Source organism: Taudactylus pleione, unplaced genomic scaffold, assembly GCF_031769625.1.
Source record: "Taudactylus pleione unplaced genomic scaffold, aTauple2 ptg000749l, whole genome shotgun sequence".
Lineage (NCBI taxonomy): Eukaryota > Metazoa > Chordata > Amphibia > Anura > Myobatrachidae > Taudactylus > Taudactylus pleione.
In genome coordinates, this window is record NW_028285151.1 from 1830712 (window position 1) to 1852700 (window position 21989).

At 42.7% G+C, this 21989-nt stretch overlaps 1 protein-coding gene across 4 annotated transcripts in view; it reads left to right on the top strand.

Annotated features, from left to right (window-relative positions):
* The window catches only part of ACACB (acetyl-CoA carboxylase beta), a 156288-nt gene extending 138891 nt beyond the window's left edge, over positions 1-17397 (top strand). For all 4 annotated transcript variants that reach the window (XM_088457281.1, XM_088457282.1, XM_088457283.1 and 1 more), the window contains 10 exons: positions 5218-5338; positions 5426-5522; positions 5894-5990; positions 6870-7005; positions 10824-11001; positions 14648-14760; positions 14899-15053; positions 15540-15710; positions 15936-16072; positions 16480-17397. In XM_088457281.1, coding sequence (XP_088313407.1) covers positions 5218-5338; positions 5426-5522; positions 5894-5990; positions 6870-7005; positions 10824-11001; positions 14648-14760; positions 14899-15053; positions 15540-15710; positions 15936-16072; positions 16480-16606 — 1332 coding nt within the window. In that variant the 3' untranslated portion in view covers positions 16607-17397. The remainder of the gene's footprint in view (positions 1-5217; positions 5339-5425; positions 5523-5893; positions 5991-6869; positions 7006-10823; positions 11002-14647; positions 14761-14898; positions 15054-15539; positions 15711-15935; positions 16073-16479) is intronic.
* The last annotated feature ends 4592 nt before the right edge of the window (positions 17398-21989 follow it).

Sequence of the window (21989 nt, forward strand, 5' to 3'; positions counted from 1 at the left end):
GATCATTGTTTTTCCTTTGATGGATTGTTAGAATATAGTAATATTATGTGAAGCTAGGTTTTATAAATACTTACTTTAAATAATTTTCTCCAAAACCATTGCCGACTCTAGTCCTTGGGGATATGGTGTCATCTAGGAGTTTGACACTCATAATACATCTGCACTATGGGCCTCATTTAGCAGTGCAGGCAAGTACACTGCTTAACGCAGATTTCCAATTATTGCATACGCAGAACAGGTCCTGCGTGATCGCACGCAGACCCCTGTATGCCTCTGCATGATTGACAGGCAGAGGTGTTTATGGGACGGGAACGGCCTGCATTCCCAGAAATGGGCGTGTTGCTTCTTTTTTCCGGGAATGGCAAGGCAGGAACTGCTTCCATGGACGCAGATTCCTGGCCTCGCATTCCAGCCAGCCTGCATAAGCTGAGGCTTACTCAGCTGGTTGGCGCTGCCCAATAACACGACAGGCTGTGACCAGTCATATCGCTAGGATCGCAGATGCAGCCGGAGGTGTCAGACACCTCCTGCTGTATTTGCATTTTAGCAAGGACGGAATTGCAAAGCTGCTTGTGTGTGGCTTTGCAATTCTGTCCACTGATGAATCTGGCCCTATGTTTGCATTTTTTCCCCTTTCTATATCCCCGCACTGCAGGTAACTGCATTTTTCCTTATTAACAAGCACTACAGGATAGTACAGAGAAGGATGATATGAAAAGAAACAGAAAATAAACATCTCCCGAAAAATTTAAGTTTTTAAACTTTTACAGGAGAACTAGCTTGCAACAGTTGGGTGTGCAGCTTCCCCAGTGGATTCCGAAAAAAAGATTTATTGTATAAAAATCTAATTTTTTATCTTACTTCCTATGTGGACACTGGACCTCGGGGACTTTCCAAAGCTACCAGCAAGGGTGGGGACTCTCAGATGTTGCAGTGTGGAGTACTTTCTGTTCAAAGCTAGTATCTGTGGTTTTTGAGAAACATGTGGCTGCTCAACTGAGGCTCACTGATTGGGCAGAATGTGCCTTCAAATTAATAGGAAAAGATTTCCCTGCCCCAACATAATCCTGCCAAATCACCCAAGTAATCAATCTAGCATTTGCTTGCTTCAACATTCTCAGAAATCCCCTTTGACATATGACATGCATTAAGGCCAATTGTGCTAATTACTGATGATAACATGATCCCTGATGTAAGAGGTCCTGGGCTCTATTTACTACAATCTGCATATTGAATGCAGATTGTAGTGTGATATTACCGAGTGAATTCGCATTGCGAATTCAGGCAAGATCACAGGGATTTACTACAAATCCCTTACAGGGACAGAGCTTGCGATAAAGGTCTGTCCCTGTAAATCCCCTTCGGAGCCTTATCACGGTATTTTTGCAAAAAATACCGTAATTAAGTACTCGCGCATGCGCCGACCGGTCGCCGCTGTTACCCCCCCGGCGCTAAGCCCCGCCCCTGGTGCTAAGCCCCGCCCCCACGATCACGGACCCCCCCACGACCCACTCCCCCTCTCTTCCTTAATTACACTTACCTGTATGCTTCGGGCCTCCGGTGATGTTCTCCATTCCTCCGTCAGGTGATCTCCCATACTGCACTGGGGCCCGATCACCTGATGACCGGGCAGCAGTGCACTATGGGAGACCAGCTGACCAGAGGGGAGTCATCACCGGAGGCCCGATCACCGGTCCCTGGAGTCAGGTAAGTAAATTTTATTTTTTACTATTTTTTTTTTCTTTTTTTTACAGTAATCAGCTTGCGGTCTGTTTAGACCACACAGCTGATTACTGGGACCGACTCCCGGCTCTGCTCTCCCCATTAGAGCAGGGCAGGAGGCTGGTAACCGGGGGAGACCCTGGATAATGGTGTTATCATCGCAGGGCTTTCCCCGGTATTTTTTCACATTTTATTTTTAGTAACTCTGGTCGGATCACATTTCCCATTACAATTATGGGAAATGCGATCTGCTTACTAAAAATAAGTGATACTTATGGGTTGGAGTGGAATTTTACGAATTCTACTCCAATTGCCCTGTAACAACTATAGGTGATACTAAAATAATGTGAAAAGGGTGTGAAAACACCTTTTTTCACTTTATTTTAGTCAAAATAATGTTAATAAATAGAGCCCCCTGTCTTAGAAAAAAACTCCACAAGGGACTTGTTGACATTTTTGATTGTCTGTGTACCACAACCATCTTGGCCAGTCTGCTCCTACAAAATTCACCTGGACCACTTCACTTTTGACCTTCACGAAAATGTATAGATATTTTGTCAGTGGAGTAATCAGATAAATCAAATAGAACTTTCATGGAACAGACATTATCTACCAAAAATACCTGCTGTCACCTATCTTTCAGCAATATTGATCCAGCTTGTAATTCAACCAAGATGCCATCATGTTGACATCTTGCTGACCCCCATCCATTATCTGCTGAAAACTTTTTGATCTGGAGACAATTTTCTGTGGTGGAAACTTTTGAGGTTGTCAACCCTCATCCACCATAGGAGCGACTGATTATTCCTTGTAGTCAATCTGATGTACTGGCTGGTCAGTTACTTCAATGGTTTGATTTATTCCATATCAATATGAACTCAATCTAGAATACAGTTGAATGACAGCCTCGAAGATCCAGACCATCTTCCCAAAGACTTTCATGCAAAAAGAACAGATGTCTGACTGACAGCCAATAGAATCACTATTAAGTCTCTATCTTGTCTTCTGGCAAAAACACATTCTACTGTCTGGTGTTGGACAGCAGTCCCAGAAAGACAGGTCTCTAGATAGGAACTAGATTAGACTTTTGATTGCTTATGGTTCACCCATGGGAATTTAATGTTTATGCAGTCTCTGCCACATGGGCCAGAATCAAGGCCGGGAACCGAACCATGATTAAGAGATCATCAAGATTACGAAATGATTGTCACCCCTTGGACCTCAGAAAAGCTGCCTTAACCACCGTGATCTTTGTGATCACCTGTACAGCTGCAGCCAGACTGAAAGATAGAGTCCAAAATTGTAAATTAAGGTACCAAACTTTAAATTTGAGAAGATATTAATGAGTTTGCCAGGTGGCATCATGCAAGTAAGTATCTTTGACATCTATGAAGACCATATCGTTATTACTTTACAAGCTGAAACTGTCCACCCGAACCTGGCTCAAAATGGGCCAAAAGTATCCATCTGGTTTTTGGACCAAGAAAAGATTTGCATACAACCCTGTTCCCTTCTGCTATTCCTGGGATGACCACTTCTGTGGAAATTAAAGCATGAATGGTTTCCTGCAGAGTTTAGCATGTTGTCTGTCCACCACAAGAAGTAGTGGATTGTCTTCTCAATGTTTTACCACTTGCTTTGTCTGCAGCACAAAAGGACCGAAACTGAGAACCCAAACTTTTGGTATAGTCACTGGCAAAAGAGAACTCCTTCTATCCATTGTCTGGCTAATGATCATATCCATTTCTAGAACTAATAAGGTTATTCCTGAAAAAGGCAAGGGTCTTGAGCTAGAGTATATGGCACGCTGAGTGGAAAACAAAGCTCAAATGATACTAGCACTCAAGGTCAGCAATTCAGACCTGATTGCAAGTCCTCCAAAATTGCTTTGACCAATTTTCGTCTGCGTTGTTAACACAAGCCAAGGCTAAAGTGGTTCTAATAGAGGCTTCAGGTGCAACATATATTTTTAATGATGGTTTCAAATTTTCTATCTGTGCCATCAATAAGGGTTCCAGCATTTAGTATTGGGTTAGTGGTGGTCTGAAAATGGTGGACACGCGAGCTAAGGGTGGTATCCACCATGGGTGAGGATTTGCATATTTCCGTATCCTCACTAAGGAAGGAATAAAGGGACTGCAACCTGCGTGAAACTCGGAACCTCCATTCAAGTTTGATCCCCAATTTGTATGGTAAATCTTCAAACTGAGAGTAAGAAATTAATTATTTCTTCTTTCTTTTAAGATAGTCCATTGTAATGTGTCTCACCCTTCTGAACATTTAGAATATGCTGCACAGTCCACACTTAATCATCTAGACTTTGCAGAGGAATCCTCAATGTCCAAATCAATGTCCAAATCCTTAGCCATATCCCCTTGCTCCTGAGAGGAGGATAGGTAGAAGGAGTGATGCTTCTGAGGCCTTGTTGTAGAGGCTGAATGCAAAGATGAGAAAACTACAACTGGGCCCTACACTGACCTCATCAGGTTTTGTGTCCAAGTTGACTCATTTGGTTCAGTCGCTACAAAGACTTATGGCCAAATAATGTAGAGTCATTCTCTGAGCCTTCAGCACAGGAGGTACAAAAGAGGTGACTCTTGTTCACCCCCCGGGGATGTTCAGTGACCTGTAATAAAATACAGTAGGTTAAAGACTTAGATTTACCCTAGGTTGTTTCGGTGGCATCACTTGCAGGTGTGCATGGCATCAGCCATTAACCGCACATGCGACACATAAGGTGTCTGTGACAGACTGTCCATTCGGCAATTTGGAATTCCATTTTGAACACGCAAAAAAAACATCATTGACGCCAGCCCTTTACATTTTGGCTCTAAAACCTCCTTTTTCAGACATGACCAATACAGAAGAGGTTGAAGGACAGACACAGAACACTGTCAGAGAAGTGAAAGTAAACTCTTGATGCACTATCCTTTTCGGAAAACTCATAAAAAAACACTCTTCACCCTAATACTCTACTTCGCTGTAGTATAGAATACAGGGGAAAGCTTGATAAGTAGGAGGTGCTTGGCTGTCTGCTGTTTAGCACCTTACCACAGGGCCCAGCACACCCTATTCACAAAGCACTAGAAAAAAATGAAAATCCTGGGGATATAGAAGTGAAGTGCACATTTTATTTTGATTGTCAAACTTCTTGTTCCAGTGTCTCCATTAGATGTAAGAGAAATAGAATTGTAGGAGTGGGCTGGACCTGCTTAAAAGCTGTAGAGTTATTGAGCTTTCCAGCTCTCAAACGCTATGTCCTAACAGCAAAATTTGATTGAATACATGGCTCCTGCAGTGTGTGCAAGCCCTGCCAAACAGCCTTTACTCAATATTCTTTATTATCTATCTATCTATCTATCTATCTATCTATCTGTCTATCTATCTTTATATCTTTATATCCATTGCTCTCTTCACTCTTTCATCATCTATGCTTATAAAAATAAATATAATTGACACAATGTATGTATGTTGATTTTGTACGTGTCTATCAAGGATAAGCACAGTCCAGTCCCTGTCATCGCGTCAGTTGACCCAATAGACCGTCAGATTGAATTTATGCCAACAAAGGCTCCATATGATCCCCGTTGGATGCTTGCTGGTAGAGCTCACCCCAGTAAGTCCTCTAGATGTGCTCTTTTTTTATATAATGCATTTTGAAAATTTCTACTTTTAATAATAAGTACAATATATATTTCTGTAGCTGTCAAAGGGACGTGGCAGAGTGGGTTCTTTGACCATGGAAGCTTCATGGAGATCATGCAGCGCTGGGCACAGACTGTTGTGGTTGGAAGGGCAAGGTAAGAACACCTGCAGTTTGTGTCAATAAAATTAACTATAATATTAATAGTTTAAAATAATAAAAAGAGGAATTCATGACACCCAGGTACATTTCCCTTTGTCCAGCCCAAAGGCTCTAACATAATAAACATAATAACATGTATATCTTCTTTTCATTGCATTTTATCTATGTTAGACTGTATTCTAGTATGTTTAATGCCTTCATGTATCCCCCCTTGTTCCTTTTACCTTCCTGCCTACCCTTCTTTTTTCTTTATGCCCCTTGTATGTTCATTTTTGAAAATTGTTAATTAAAAACTATTGGCATTAAGAAGATGAATTTACACTTGTCAGTTACACCTGAATATAATATTCTATAATCTATCTGTAGATTAGGGGGAATACCTGTGGGAGTTATAGCTGTTGAGACCCGGAGTGCAGAGATGGCAGTGCCAGCTGATCCAGCGAATCCTGAGTCTGAAGCTAAGGTTGTTTTCCCTTTCTCCAACATCTTTATATGTCCTATAATTTTGAATGACTGTACGTTAGATTGGGAGTATTTACTTTGAAAACAGCTTTTCACCAAGTTAAACATATGCTTTTTATTTGTTTATTGCAAAGTATCTTGTGCTCTATGTATTATGCAAACAAAGCAGTTGTGGTAAGTTAGGCTTTCTTTGTAGGGGGCTTACAGATTGTTCTGCTGGTGCTGTTTAGCCAAACCAGACATTTGCAAATACTTTAAGTGTCAACTGTATACCAAGGTGGCACCCCCAGGTGAACTAGAATATGGAACTGCAACCAGGCTCCATCAGTGGCACCCGCTTACGTTTTTCAGTGGTGTGTATATCTGCTGCAGCACCACTTTTCTAGTGAGACTGATTCTTGATCAATTATAATCTGCTGGGTAGTGGTCAGAGCGTTGTGGATGCTGGGTTCATCACCGAACAGCTGGGCAATGAAATCGGTATAAGAGGTAAACATACATCTCCAGCAGTCACATCAGCAAAGATAAATATTCTGATTGTCAGGACAGTCCCCTAAAATTGAATCTGTTATTGAAGACCCTTTAGAAGGTTTGGTATTTACAGCCCAACTCCTCTTTGGAGTCAAGTCATCGGCGTCAGAGTGTGCTATGTTACACACTATCTTCTACCACTGAGCCCAGTTATTTCTAGTAATTACATTGTGCACAAAGGGCTATGCAAATAGCTGGGGGTAGAAGGTGTAGGAATACTCAGATACCAGTTGGTAATGACCTTGTGCAAATTACACAATATTAGACAACATTGATAGAGCTTAATAATAGGTAAAAAGATAAAATTGTTACAAATTGTTTGTGATGTATATGTGGTGCCTTGTTTCAGATAATCCAGCAGGCTGGTCAGGTTTGGTTCCCAGATTCTTCATTTAAAACTGCACAGGCAATAAGGGACTTTGGCCGTGAACGGCTGCCTTTAATCATCTTTGCAAATTGGAGGGGATTCTCTGGGGGTATGAAGGGTAAGTATTAAACTCTGCAATCAATGATACGGTTTAATACTAACATCATCTGGAGTCACTCAGTTTTAAAGTCTGCCAGGTATGATTAGGAGTGAGTTTTTCTCATACATGTGTGTGTGCATGTATGTGTATGTATATACTATATATGTATATATATATATATATATATATATATATATATAAAATGTGTGGGAATTTAGAGGTGGGGGTGGAATTTTGAATCTCCATCACCCACCATAATAAATATGTCATCAATAAGTTATAAGCATTACCTGTAAGTAGGCTGATTCGTAGTAAATAAAATCATAAGTCAGTCACAAAACTACAGGTAGGATCAATGGTACTCTTTTCACTCTGCTTGTAAATGTGTCTCATAGATCAAAGACCATTTGTATATCTGTAAATTCCCCTATAGAGATGCAACAGAGTATGCAGCGAGGCTATTCATAAACTGCAGTCACAGGGAACTATGTAACATCTGTGGCATGCTACTACCAAACTAAAGTGACCTGCTAATTATTGTATCGATATTACAGACACATATGCTATATTGTCCAACTCAACAGAATGTGAAAGCAGTTGGTCCTGTGTCGGCTGTGAGTGGTAAGCCGTGCACTGCGTTCTCACCCTGCCTTGTAATGTCCATGCTGCCTTGATCATGCTGGGGGGGATTGAAGATCAGGCACACCGCTGTGAGCTGCACGCTGATGCCGGCTAATCAGGAGCAGCACTCGGTGACTCCCAGCCGAGTGGAGAGAGATGTTTCCGCAGACAACTTCTAATTGGCTAGCGATCTGCGAGCCATGATTGGCTCGTGGCCGGCGCCAGATTCAAAGAGTCGCACCTTCCTTAATAGGCTGATACGCTGGATTGGCTGGCGGCCGGTGCTAACTGCAGTCAGTGCAGTGAAGTTTCTGTATGCATCCCATCTCCCCCACCAAATGAGATGTGTTCCCAGCGGGACACATCTCCACGCACTGCCGCTGCTGTTCCAGCGCTGGGATTCCATATGCAATCCCAAATCCCAGTGCTGGTACAGTCTCTAATTTGGCAAACACTAAGTGGCGGCATGTCATACCGCCGTATACCGCCCCACTTCGAGCACTGTGCAAAAGTTTTAGACAGGTGTGGAAAAAAGTAAGAATGCTTTCAAAAATAGAAGCGTAAATAGTTTATTTTTTATCAATTAACAAAATTACAAAGTGAATGAATAGAAGATAAATCTAAATCAAATCAATATTTGGTGTGACCACCCTTTGCCTTCAAAAAAGCATCCACTTGCAAACAGTGTTTGAAGGACCTCGGCAGGGAGGTTGTTCCAAACATCTTGGAGAACTAACCACAGATCTTCTGTGGATGTAGGCTTGCTCTAATCCTTCTGTCTCTTCTTGTAATCCCAGATAGACTCAATGATGTTGAGATCAGGAGTCTGCGGGGGCCATATAATCACTTCCAGGACTCCTTGTTCTTCTTTACGCTGAAGATAGTTCTTAATGACATTGGCTCCAAATTTATTCTGCAGCAGGGCACCAACCTCAAACATACAGCCAATCAGACGCCGGCCTGATGGTATTGTATGATGGATAAGTACCTGCCTGTATTTCTCAGCATTGAGGACTCCATTAAACCTGACCAAATCCCCAACTCCATTTGCTGAGATGCAGGACCAAACTTGCAAGGAACATCCACCATGCTTCATTGATGCCTGCAGACACTCATTATTGTACCGCTCTCCAGCCCTTCGGCGAACAAACTCACTTCTGTTACAGCCAAATATTTAAAATTTTGACTTATCAGTCCAGAGCACCTGCTGCCAGTTTTCTGCACCCCAGTTCCTATGTTTTTTTTGTACATAGTTGAGACGCTTGGCCTTGTTTCCACATCGAAGGTATGGCTTTTTGACCGCAATTCTCCCATGAACGCCACTTCTGCCCCGGCGGCCGTGCCCTAGTTACGCCATTGGTCTACGGTCCTCAATGTTGCCTGTTTCTTTATGCTTCTTCAAAAGAGCTTGAACAGCAAATCTTGAAACCCCAGTCTGCTTTGAAATCTTTGCCTGGGAGAAACCTTGTTGATGCAGTATAACTACCTTGTGTCTTGTTGCTGTGCTCAGTCTTGACATGGTGTATGACCTGACATGAAACTGTGTTCCACAACCTGACCTTTGTAGTAGAGTTTGGCTGTTCCTCACCCAGTTTTAATCCTCCTACCCAGCTGTTTATAAATAATTTGATGGGTTGACAGCCCAAATGGATCAAAGTCAAAACATTAAAAGCAGGATGCACTCACGAGACTTGTACAAAGCAGTGGGTTTATTCAGCAAATGCTATACAGCAGAGGTTCCCAAACGTGGTTCTCAAGGCACCCCAACAGTTCAGGTTTTAGAGCTAGTCATGGTTGAGCAGAGGTGGTTAAATCAAATTGGCTGAGGTAGTAATTAGGTCACTTGTGTTCAACCATAGATATATCTAAAAACTGAACTCTTGAGGACCGCATTTGGGAACCTCTGCCATAGAGTAAATAGCAATCTACATTTCCATCCAAACATGGACCATTGATTGATTGATAGATACAGTAGATAGATCGATCATGTGGTATGTGACCACATTGTTTAAATATATATCTACACCGCTCAGCCATAACATTAAAACCACTGGCCTAATATTGTGTAGGACCCCCTCATGCAGCCAAAACTGCTCTGACCCAGCAAGGCATGGACTCCACAAGACCTCTGAACGTGTGCTGTGGCATCTGGCACCAAGACATTAGTAGCAGATACTTTAAACCCAGTAAGTTGCGAGGTGGGGGTGGGGTCTCCATGTCTTGGACTTGTTTTTCCAGCACATACCATGGATGCTCGATCAAATTGAGATCTGGAATTTGGAGGCCAAGTCAACACCTTGAACTCTGTCATGTTCCTCAAATCATTTCTGAGCATTTTTTCCAGTGTGGCGGGGAGCATTATCCTGCTGGTAGAGGCCACTGCCATCAGGGCATACCATTGTCATGAAGGGGTGTACTCAGTTTGCAATAATGTTTGAGTAGGTGGTTATGTGTCAAAATAACATCCACATGAATGCCAGGACCCAAGGTTTCCCAGTAAAACATTATCCAGAGCATCACACTGCCTCCACCGCCTTGCCTTCTTCCCATAGTGCATCCTGGTTCAATCTCTTCCCCAGCCATCACAAGTACTGATGCTCACGTGCCCATTGTAGACTCTTTCATCAGGGGTCAGCATAGGCACTCTGACCAGTCTGAGGCTACGCAAGCTGCGATGCTCTTTGTTTTTTGACACCTTTCTATCATATCCAGCATTATCTTTTCAATAATTTGTGCTACAGTAGCTCTGTAGGCTCAGACTAGATGGGCTAGCCTTCACTCCCCTTGAGCATCAATGAGTCTTGTGCACCCATGACCAATTTTGTAGGTACCATCGTGAAACAATCAATTCTATTCACTTCACATGTCAGTAGTCTTAATTTTATGGCTGATTGATATATGTGTGTATGTATAGTAGAGATGAGTGGTTCAGTTTTGGCTCAGTTAAGTTCGGATCTGAAGACCGAATCTTTTTAGCTATCTGGCTATCACGTATTTTGGCTAGCTAATAGGATAAAACCGAACATTCGCTAAATTGGCGAAAAGCACAGAGTAGTTAATCAAACACTTTTTTGGTTGTCTAAAATAAAAAAGGATATTGATTTATATGGTATTGCCTAGTACTATGGACATGACAATCAAGGTACATTGTTATTGAAATATTCTGCCTGCATTTTCGCAGAACACATATGTTTAGTGTTCATTGCCTTTTACAGACATGTATGATCAAGTGCTGAAATTTGGTGCATATATTGTGGACAGCCTCAGAGAATTCCAGCAGCCTGTATTGGTGTACATCCCACCATATGCTGAGCTAAGAGGAGGGTCTTGGGTTGTTATTGATCCTACAATAAACCCTCTCTACATGGAGCTCTATGCAGACAAGGACAGCAGGTACGTAATCTCAGAATATCAGACTGATGCTTTCAGGCCTTGGCTTTTGTACAGATATGTCCTTACACATCTTTGCTGCAGTCGTGCTAAAAATTTGATATGCAACACTTGTATATCTGTAGCCGGTATGCAGTCGGGAAGCCGGCGGACGTAATCCCGACAGCCGGCTACCCGACTGTCATATGCCGGCGAGGGTTAAATGACCGGCGTCTAAATCAAAGGGATGCCGGGAGCCGCTGCGGACAGCCTTTCGCGCGTTAGATTTAGGGCTCCGGGGGGGGGGGACATAGGGTTAGGCACCCCCCCGGGAGGTTAGGGTTAAGCTAGGGGGAGGGAGGGTTAGGGTTAGGCACCCCCGGGGAGGACTTAGGGTTAGGCACCCCCCCGGGGGACTTAGGTGTAGGCGGCGGAGAAGGAGGGGTTAGGTTTAGGAACTTAGAGGGGGATTACGGTTAGGCACTGGGTGGGAAGGTTTGGGTTAGGCACCCTAAAGGAGGGTTAGGGTGTTATAATTAGATTAGTATATACTTACCTTCGACGATCAGGATTTCCTCCTCTGCCGGCCTCCTGCTGTCGGGATTCCAACCACCGGGCACGGGTCCGGCGGTAAATCATACCGATTCCCTGTAGCCGACTGAGTCTCTGAATCTGTATGTGAAGTGCTACAAGTTCCGTTGTGCTTCATATACAGAGGAAATATAAGAAGGGGAAAAGGATCAGGAAAAAACACCACCGCACAGGTAAAGCTACTGCATTAATTTAAGAAAAGAGTAAGATCAGAAAGGCTATCTACACATATTTTCCAGGGTTATTGGACAATTAATTCATGAAGGAATTAGTGGTGGTGCTACTCAGAATTAACAACAATAGTTTCAAGAAAAAGAAGGTCTCGGTGACCTACAAACACTCTATTAACGATCACTCTTATAGCCCAAATTAATATTAAAATATTACCTTTATTACTTCAAATGAATGTTAAAATCGACTTACAAGACAAACACCAGAGACCATGGGATGAGGTGTGTATCAAAAAGGGTGTGTGAGGGGTCGTCCCATGGTCTCCGGTGTTTGTCTTGTAAGTCAATTTTAACATTCATTTGAAGTAATAAAGGTAATATTTTAATATTCATTTGAGCTATAAGAGTGCTCGTTAGAGTGTTTGTAAGTCACTGAGATCTTCTTTTTCTTGAAGCTTCATATACAGATTTAGGTGCACACAGATATAGATATCAAATGAATCTGCACAGTCTGCTGGTGCATCCTAGTCGCATCACATTGCGACAGACACATTTTCGTCCAAAAGAGACGCCCGGCTCGAGCGAAGTAGTACGTGACCTGGCTGCTCACTTGTGCCAGGCAAGTCACGCTGCATGGCATATTTAGACTAGATGTATGAGGACACATCTGTATGGTTCTCACATTTGATTTAACACGTGCTTCTGCCATGTTCTACACATTGATAACCAACATTATTATATACTTCTATATTGTTCTTTTAGGATCAGGTTTTGGTCTTTTTCAACATTGTCATTTGTATGTGCATGTGGCTCCCCGTACTGTACACCCTCCAGCCAAATGTCACATGACTTCTATGTACTGCTGTGTGTACAGGGATTTTATTCCAAGCCCTCTGCCCAGTTTGTCATTTTACAGTGTTCCCTATTTTGTCCTACTGCCCTGTAGTAGGTGTCCCTACCCACTAATTTTTGGGTTTTGCTCACTTGGGACATTGCAGTTATCTCATTAATGCTACCTTAATCCCTCCCTTTACTGTTACTGAATATGATGGACCCTAAACATTTCACTATAATGTATTTATTCTTAGATTTGGGGGGATTAAATATCCTATAGAAAAGTATACATTTATTCAGAGAACTCTAATAGCAGCATATTGGCATTTAGCCATCAGACTCATTGGTAAGGTAAAGCATGGCCCCCCAAGTTTTCCCATTTATGTGTGGGGGTGGGGTTTGCTATGCTTATAGCAGAATATATCCTTTTTCCATTCATGAGGACATTGTGTAATGTGTAGCAACGTGATCAAGCACAAATGAGTTCTCTTGCCTGCATTTGCTTCTAACTTTAAATGAAGCACCATATGTGCAATAGAGAATCAAACTTCCAGTTCTATAGCACTACTCATTCTAATTTAGGGTAATCACAGCCCTCTGATATACCATTGGAGGTGATTCAGAGATAGGCCCTAATAGCAACGCTGCTGCCTCTTTGGACGTTGGAAGACGCAGACACTGGCTTCAGCACTCCCACAAGATGGGGGCAACATGCCCTCCCCGCCCCCAAATGGTGAAGACTGTCACTCTCCTGATGTCTGCAGTCGCAGTGCATGCGAGGATACAGGACCTGATCCGTACAGGCATAGAACGGGTCCTGCACATGTGCAGTCCCCCTGCCATCGCTATCAGACTTATACGCAAACCAATGGGTACAAGTGTACAAGTCTGAATCAGACGCATTGTCCATTTATACACCATCTTTATGCTTTGCAAGATTGCATGTGCTAATCTGCTTTAAAACTGTTATGAGCGTGGTCATGAGGCAGTACCTCAGGAAGTACATACAGAATAGAGCATAATCATGATATTTAACAACCAACTATCATATAAACAAAAAAATGGACACCAATACTACATAATATTAAAGTAACAGTGTACACAATTATAGTACAGAAGTTACTGTAGAAAAACAGAATAAAAGAGTGTATTACACCCTGCCCCGATGGTATTGTGCCCAATTTCACCCTGTTATTAGAGTGGAGGGATAGTGTGTGACATGGAAATAAATAGGTAAACACTGAATAGCAATGCATTGCTTTTAACATGGAATGGGTCTTTGGTCGGATTGGAGTGATAGCTATTTATTTCCAATTTGGCATTTTCAAATGTTGGGAGGTACATGAGGTTTTATATTCCATTCTGTGTTTCTAATACACACAAATGTATTTAAAAATGCACCAGAAGAATGGTTTCCATACATTTTATCCTACTGCATCTTCTGTAATGAGCTTCATAAAGAAGCTTTGTGGATTCTCTGCTAACTAAAAGAAAGACCAGTATTCCCTACCACTTATTTCCTCCATCTCAAGAGTATTGTTTCTCTGTCTTCTGTCCTAGACTGTAGGTTAGTGTGCCATGCCTAGCACACTTGTAATAAATATAATTTCATTATGGTTAAACATTTTCCTACCATTTGTAATCATTAAAACTACTGAATTAAGAAAATCTCAACCAAGAACTGAGGAGTAAACTGTATTTGAATGTAAAGGTATGGATTGTCTTAAATTGTAAATCCTTTATAGACATCCCAGTTCACAAATGACAGTACTCCCTTCTCCTTGTTAGCATTACACTCCTGTTGGTAAGATCTTTCTGTGCTTTGTGCTCCTTTTTACAACCTAATAGAATTCTTTTTACAATTTATAAATATATTGTCCATTTTATTACATTGTCACTTGTCTCTTAAATATATGTAAGTGGAATAGTTCTCCTAATTAGGAGGCTAAGCAGGGGTGAATTACTTATCTGTAAGTAGATTGGTCACTTTCCACCTACTATATCTATAATGGCATAAACTGTTCCTTTATCCCTCCTGGACACCTGATTACTGACCTTGTGTTTGTGCTTGGCAGAGGAGGTGTGCTGGAAGCAGAGGGCACAGTTGAGATCCGTTTCAGAAGGAAAGACCTTATCAAGACCATGAGGAGGCTGGACCCAGTGTATACCCAGATCGTAGAACAGCTTGGTGAGTATGCTGTTCAGTTATATTTTGACATGTCAAACATTGGAATTATGTGCCATAATCTGTAAAATGCAAGTAATATATAGAGTGGAACCCCCTCCCACCACACAGTCCCAGTCTCCTCTGCTGTCCACCCATCAGGTACTCCAGAGCTGTCGGACTTGGAGCGCAAGAATCTAGAAAAGAAGCTAAAGGCAAGAGAGGAGCAGCTTCTCCCAATCTACCACCAAGTTGCTGTGAAATTTGCTGATCTGCATGACACCCCTGGGAGAATGCAAGAGAAAGGAGTCATCACAGTTAAGACCAGCACATTTCTAATAAGCATTCATTTGTATAGGGTCTGTTCATTCTGCAGTACTGCACTGAAAAGCTACTTGCTGGATGTTTTAGTTACTGTAACATTCTAAAATGAGATTTTGCTTGTTTATAATGAAAAGCTGTATGAACAAATTCTTATTTCTATAAATGGATTTTTTTTTTTCATGCCGCTATATTTAATTATGGATGTAGCAAAAAGCTTTCAGTTAGGTTTTGCTCTAAAGATTTTTTGATTATGCTGCAAAAAGTGCATGTGCAATATAATTCAAAGCAAGCAATACATATTTCTCTTTCATTGGATTAACTGGAAAATAGACTGTTGACTGGTTTGTAACAGGTTATTAGATAAGACTTATTACTCAAGGCTGTAGTTATTTTGTGAAAGATAGTGCTTCAAATGTAATCCTTGTAGCTGCTATCAATATTGAATAACATCTGATCACTCACTGTCCTCTGTCCCTCAGGATATTCTGGAGTGGAAGGAAGCGAGGACCTTCATGTACTGGAGGCTGCGTCGCCTCCTTCTGGAAGAGGTGGTGAAGAAAGAGATCCTTCATGCAAATAGTGAGCTTAGTGACATCCACATACAGTCCATGCTTCGCAGATGGTTTATGGAAACAGAAGGAGCTGTTAAGGTGCCTTATGCTTATTTACAAGCACTATCTCATTTTCCCATCTTCCACCCTGCACCCATTTCATTCTAGCAAAGCCTCTGTCTGTCCATTGCTATAACTCTTTTACACATTACAATTAATATTTTGGCTTTGCACTGGGATGAATGTGGGAATGGTTTGTGATTAGGAAGGCTCCTGAGATACATGAACGCTGCTGAAATAACATCTCCTTTTTGGTTCTCTCAGACATATTTGTGGGACAACAATCAAGTGGTGGTAGAGTGGTTGGAGAAGCACCTACAAGAGGAGGATGGTACAAAATCCGCTATCCGGGAGAACATAAAGTACCTGAAAAGAGACTTTGCCCTGAAACACATACGGAGGTGAGTGAGACTCGTCCGAGCTAGTGGAGAACAGCCATAACAGTCTGTATAACATAAGGATTAGTCCCAGTCTTTGGAGACACAGATTGTGAGGTGTGTTCGCAGCAGTAGTATAATTACTGGTGAAGCACCAAAAGGGATGCAGAGATTTGTGTCTCTCAAACCTAATCAAGCTTACACACTTCAACCTACATATAGACAAGTCAGGTCCATCAAGTACAACCGTTTATGCCTTCATTCTATTTGTGATGACCTACACTACAGGAAGACCATACAAAGCCCCAAGTGATTCTTTTTACTTATTGAAAAATGAAGACGAGGCTATGTACTAGTAGAAACGCTATATAGAGACTAAATTAGCTATTGCTTAGGTATAATGACTAATATTATCTCTGTTTATTTTCCAGTTTGGTACTAGCCAACCCTGAAGTAACCATGGATTGCATTGTCCACATGACCCAGCAGATCACACCTGCGCAGCGAGCACAGCTTACCAAGCTCTTATCAACTATGGAGAACACTCCCGCCAGCTGACACCGAATCTGGGAGAAGTCCTCTGTTGACATGACGAATAGCATGCAACCTTCAGCCTGCCGTCCAGACTGTTCTTCACAACTATAGTACTAGCAAACTGTACCAATAAGTGCCTTTTATGACAGACACTGCAACACAGCACTCATATCTCTTATATGACACCAAATGTGACTGCTATCACTCCCTGTATTCTAAAACAAGTGGATATTGTAAGCTGTTTTTCAACATTTCCCCAGATCATCATATGTATTGCGTTTTTTGTTAATTCTGTTTTACGGAACAATTAATCTGAAGCACATTGTTCAATATAGCTGCTTTATTCTACAGTGCACTCTTTCTCATAATATATGTGATGTTGCTGACCCTCAAATCAATTGTTCAGTCATTAATGGGAGGTATTAAAAATGAAAGAATACGTTTTCTATACGCACAAAAGTAGTCATTTAATGGTGCTAAAGTAATGTGTGGGGCTGAAAAAAGATGAAAAGAGCCATAAATATACAAATCAACATGAACAGTAGATGTGGAGGGTTGTAGAGAACATACTAAATCGTGCCCTTGAAGTTATATGTTAGCACTTGTAGCACTTAAATCTCAGGAATTTGTTATCACTTTGTGAATGTTATAATCTATTTCTCCACCAGGAGGACTTGCCATGTTTTCCCCAAAAGACAACTAGAATTAGAAAACATATGAATATGCTAATTTTTACTAAAGTGTTCTACAATTGGTCTGTTGTGCATCTTGGTTACCGGTGCCTTGTTCTTCATAAATACATTACTGAAATTTGATTTCTTTGTTTAGTGTTTTTTTTTTTTTTTTAAATACAACTATTGTAGTGTCATTTTATTATATATCAGACATGTACGATTGTGTCTTCTTTTTGCTCCTTAATATGCATACAACAGGTTAGTGTACAAATCTTCAAAATCTGAATGGTGAAATCAGTTTAGTTTACTTACATCTATTGATTTATGTCTTCACCTGACAGGACAATGCCATAACTGTAACAAGATTAGTATAAATATTGAAAATTCTCTGGAATGTAGTTTTCTAAGATGGTTGGTACAAGACATTCCTCCCACTTCAGTGCATGAGATACTATAGACATGGTTTATGAATCAGATGACCCACTGCTCTATGGCATGCTCTGTCTGGTCCCTGACTTTTCTGTCCTTTCAAGTGACGTCTAGGTGCTTAAGACCAGATAAACTATAAATATTCTCTAGTACTTGTCAATAGGTATAAGAAAAGTCTTTTATATATACAATTGTATCAATATGTGAACAGCGCAGCTGCTAGTAGTAAATTCTGAGGTTTTTTTACAAAGTAATTGAGCAAAGAAAGAGGAAGAAGGACCTGGCGGTGCTGATGTTCTCATATTATAAAATACTGTCAGATATCTTTATTAATAGTTAATAAGTAAATTAACAATCTATACTACAGATGTAAAAAATGCATATAATTCAACACAATTAAACAGGAAGAAGAAAACCAACAATGCACCAAAGGCGCTGGAAGTGAGCCTATTGTCAGGATCCTGACTATTTCTTTCATTTATTTGTCTTGTGACTTAACCCCTGCCACCTGACCTGTGGATCTGGATATTCTAATTTGCCTGGGAGATCTGCTCAGCATGCAGACTGCAACACTTCCATTGTGTGCATTTAGACTGCAGATACCTGATTGGAACAGTGGGTGCAGTCCAAACAGTAGTGCTGACTTTGAACTGCAGAGATTGAATATACAATTGCTCTCTTTGCCTGCTGTTCTCTTTACACTACCACAGCATGCTAGACTTAGGCTGCATGCCAGAGTTCCCTCCTAAACTCAGTATGGTCGCACCCATGTTGGATTAAGTCACCTGACTTTCCTCCACCTCTCAGAGCGCCGCTCCCAGACCACCTGACTGCAGCACCAATCCCTGCTAGAACCAGGGTATAAGTATCCTGCACTGACAGCATTCAGTGCCTGATCTCATCACTATTAGATGCCCTAGGCTCCAGATCCATGACTAGCAATCTACGGTTTACCAGTGGATCCTGCTGCGGTTCCAACCGCTACCATTACCATTGGTCTCAGCCGATACCTATTACCATCAGTCCTAGCTGATACCTATTACCATCGGTCTCAGTCAATACCATTACCTGTTACCATCGGTTCCAGTTGATAAATATTACCAACAGTGCCAGCTGATATCCATTACCATCGGTTAATGCCATTATCTGTTACCATCTGTTTCAGCTGATATCTGTCATCATCGGTTTCAATCCGATTGTATCCAAGTCCGGCCCCAATCCGGCTTCAGTCTATGTTCCAAGTCCAACTACATTCCGGCTACAGTGTATTCTTCAAGGCTGGTCCCACTCCGGCTCCAGTGTGAACTCCAAGTCCGGTCTAGTCTGGCCCCTGTGTCTACTACAGTGCTAACCCCAGCGTTACTCTTGACGCTCTTTACTCCAAACCTCCCGACTCACCAGCGAGCTGGTATCCAGCTCTCTCCTGGACAAACCAAAGCCCCTAGGCCTGACACCTATATATAAAATAGATGTTGAATAATACGTACACTGTATGAGCCAAGCTGCTGTTCAATGGTTGTAAGCCAAAAACGACACAAAGGACTATGGACCTAATTCAGACCCGCTCGCAAGCGAAGGACGCTCGCAAGCGGGTCAATGGTGCCCGAATGCGCATGCGCACGACGGAGGGAGCTCCGTCGTGCGCATGCACGAGACCCGGCGAGCGACGAATTCGTCGCTCGGGGTCTCGCACCAAAGGGGGCGTGCTGTCGATGGTGACTGACAGCATGCCCCCTTTGGGGGGCGTGGCTGCCACTGAGACCCTACCGCAAGGGTCTCGTCGCAAGCCCGATGGTCGCGATGGTCTTGACCATCGCGACCATCATCATGGATGCTCGCTATAGCTGTGGGTGGTAACCCACAGCTATGCGAGCGTCCGTGAGGCCACTCCAAAAACAGGTAGGAGGGCCCTGATTCAGAGCGAGCGCTCTTGTCAGAGCGTTCGGCTCTAAATCAGGCCCAATGGCCGAGGAAATAAGAATAGGATTGAGGAGATTTAATATTACTTGTTTTTTACTGATGGATTGGGTTGAATGACAGCCTTGTTGCTGGGTAAATGGCTTTCGGTGTGGTCAGCTGCTGCCAGGGGCCAGTCATATTGTTTGGGGGAGTGGTTAGAACAAGCTATATAGGGGAATGTAGTCATGTGGTTCAGCCTCTTTTGCAGGATTCTCGTACAGGATCAGGCTAATTATCATCCCCTGTTTCTTGGTTCATATTTGCTTGCATTAAGCAGATTTATTTCACCATGCCTCGTTCAAAGCGCTCCGCCCCCCCCCCCCGCTGGCTGATTATGCCAGGCCCCTCAGTTCAACGCCTGCGCGTCCGGGCACCCTCCTTCCCCCCCTGTCCTTTCCCCACGTCCCCCTTCCCCCCCGGTTCACCTACCAGCGGGTTGTCGGCCTCAGCGTCCGTGCGTCCCGCTGTTCCCACTGCCGCATCCTCCCCGTCTCCTCCAGCAGGTCCCGTGGTTCCATCTGGGGTTGTGCCGTTGGCGGCCTCACTTGGAGGCTGCTCTTCTCACCCCCCCCCAGAGCATCAGTCATGCGGCTCTGGCGGGAGCGTCCGACGGATGCTCCTTGTTGGCGCCGCTGTCACACGCGGTGGTTAACCCTTCCGCTGCCACAGTGGGGGAGTGAGAGCTCGCGGCTCCCCCTGTGTACTCTGCATGGAACCCGCCGGCAGGAGCGTCCGGCGGGTGCCCCTTGCCAACGGCGCAGCCACATGTGGTTGACCCTTCCGCTGCCACAGCGGGGGCGCGAGTGCTCGCGGCTCCCGCTGTGCACTCTGCTTTGGACCTGCCGGCGGTTAGCGCCGCGGGTCACGTGGGGCCTTTAGGTTTTGGTCCCGGGGGACGGGTGACCCCGCCAGCCTGCTTAGCACGACGGGCCCGGCAGCCATCTTAACCCCGGCGGACATTTTGGGTGGTCTGTCCCCGATAGTAAGCATACAGTCTTACAGCCCACTTCTATCACACCATTCCCCTACACCTTGGATGACAGGGCCAACTGCTTCAGGGGCCATGGGTGCACTACACCCTAAAACTTATCAGCCCCCTTGGTTCCCTCCTACAAGTGCCCCTCCTGCTTTTTACAACGGTCAACCCGTGTCAATGGCCGGCCCTTCCTGGGGTCAAGCTTCCTGGAGCTCGGGTGTAGCTCCCCCTGTTTACCCCTCCACTTCAGCGGTCTCTAATTCCCCCTTTTACCCTACATATGCTGCACCTGCTTTTGGATCCTACCCTTTTTTCTGCAAGAATTTTCACATAACAGTTACATAAGCATAATAACATGTGAAAAGGTACATAATACATAACATTGTCGAAATAATATCGCCCAAATATTACAAAGTAAACACCATACAGACTCAGCGCCTATAATCAAATTTTAGTATGGCCATTTAGTAAACCATCACATAAAAATTGCAAAATTTAGTTAATCTAGTAGCATAACATAACAAAACAAATACAAAGATAATAATAAAACTTAGTAATAATAGTAATAATAAAAATAATTATAATAGAAATGAAGTGATAAAATAAAAAAATAAAAATAAAATAAATGACATTATAAAAAATAATAACAAAATAAAAGAGAGGGGGGGGGGGTGTTTCCACCGGGAACCTAAGAACCTGAGTGAAAATCTAAAATCCAGTAATCTAGAGTGCGTAGGATATATATTTACTTATAATAGTCCCATGAGGGATTTATAACGGGTCGAATCACAAAAGACTATCCATGGAGACCAATTTTCAAGTAGTTTTTGGATTGGTCAGTTGAGGACAATATTATATCGTCCATTGAGTGATATAGTTCAATTCTTTTGAACTAATCTATTAGGGTCGGAGTGGATGACCGCCTTAGCAGCACTATTGAGGTACTTATGAAGGGATTTTTTATAGACCGGTAAAGGCATGGAAATTAAGTTCAGGAGCCAAAATTCAGGCCCAACCGGTACCTCCTGGCACATAATCTCCCTGCTAACCGAAGTCACCTCATCCCAAAAAGGTCTAAGATCCTGACACAACCACCAAATATGAAGAGGATTACCATATTCCCTACTACATCTCCAACAATAGGCCGACACACCCTGATACATTTTAGATAATACTGATGGACAACGATACCAGCGAGAAATCACCTTAAAATGAGTCTCAATAGTTAGTATGTTGGTAGAACTACTCCAGGATTTCTCAAAAATGGAAGTCCATTGAATATCACTAATATCCATGCCAAGATCCGTTTCCCACTCTTTAGTAAAGTTAGGCAATGAGAAAAAGCGATATTCAATCAGTATTGTGTATA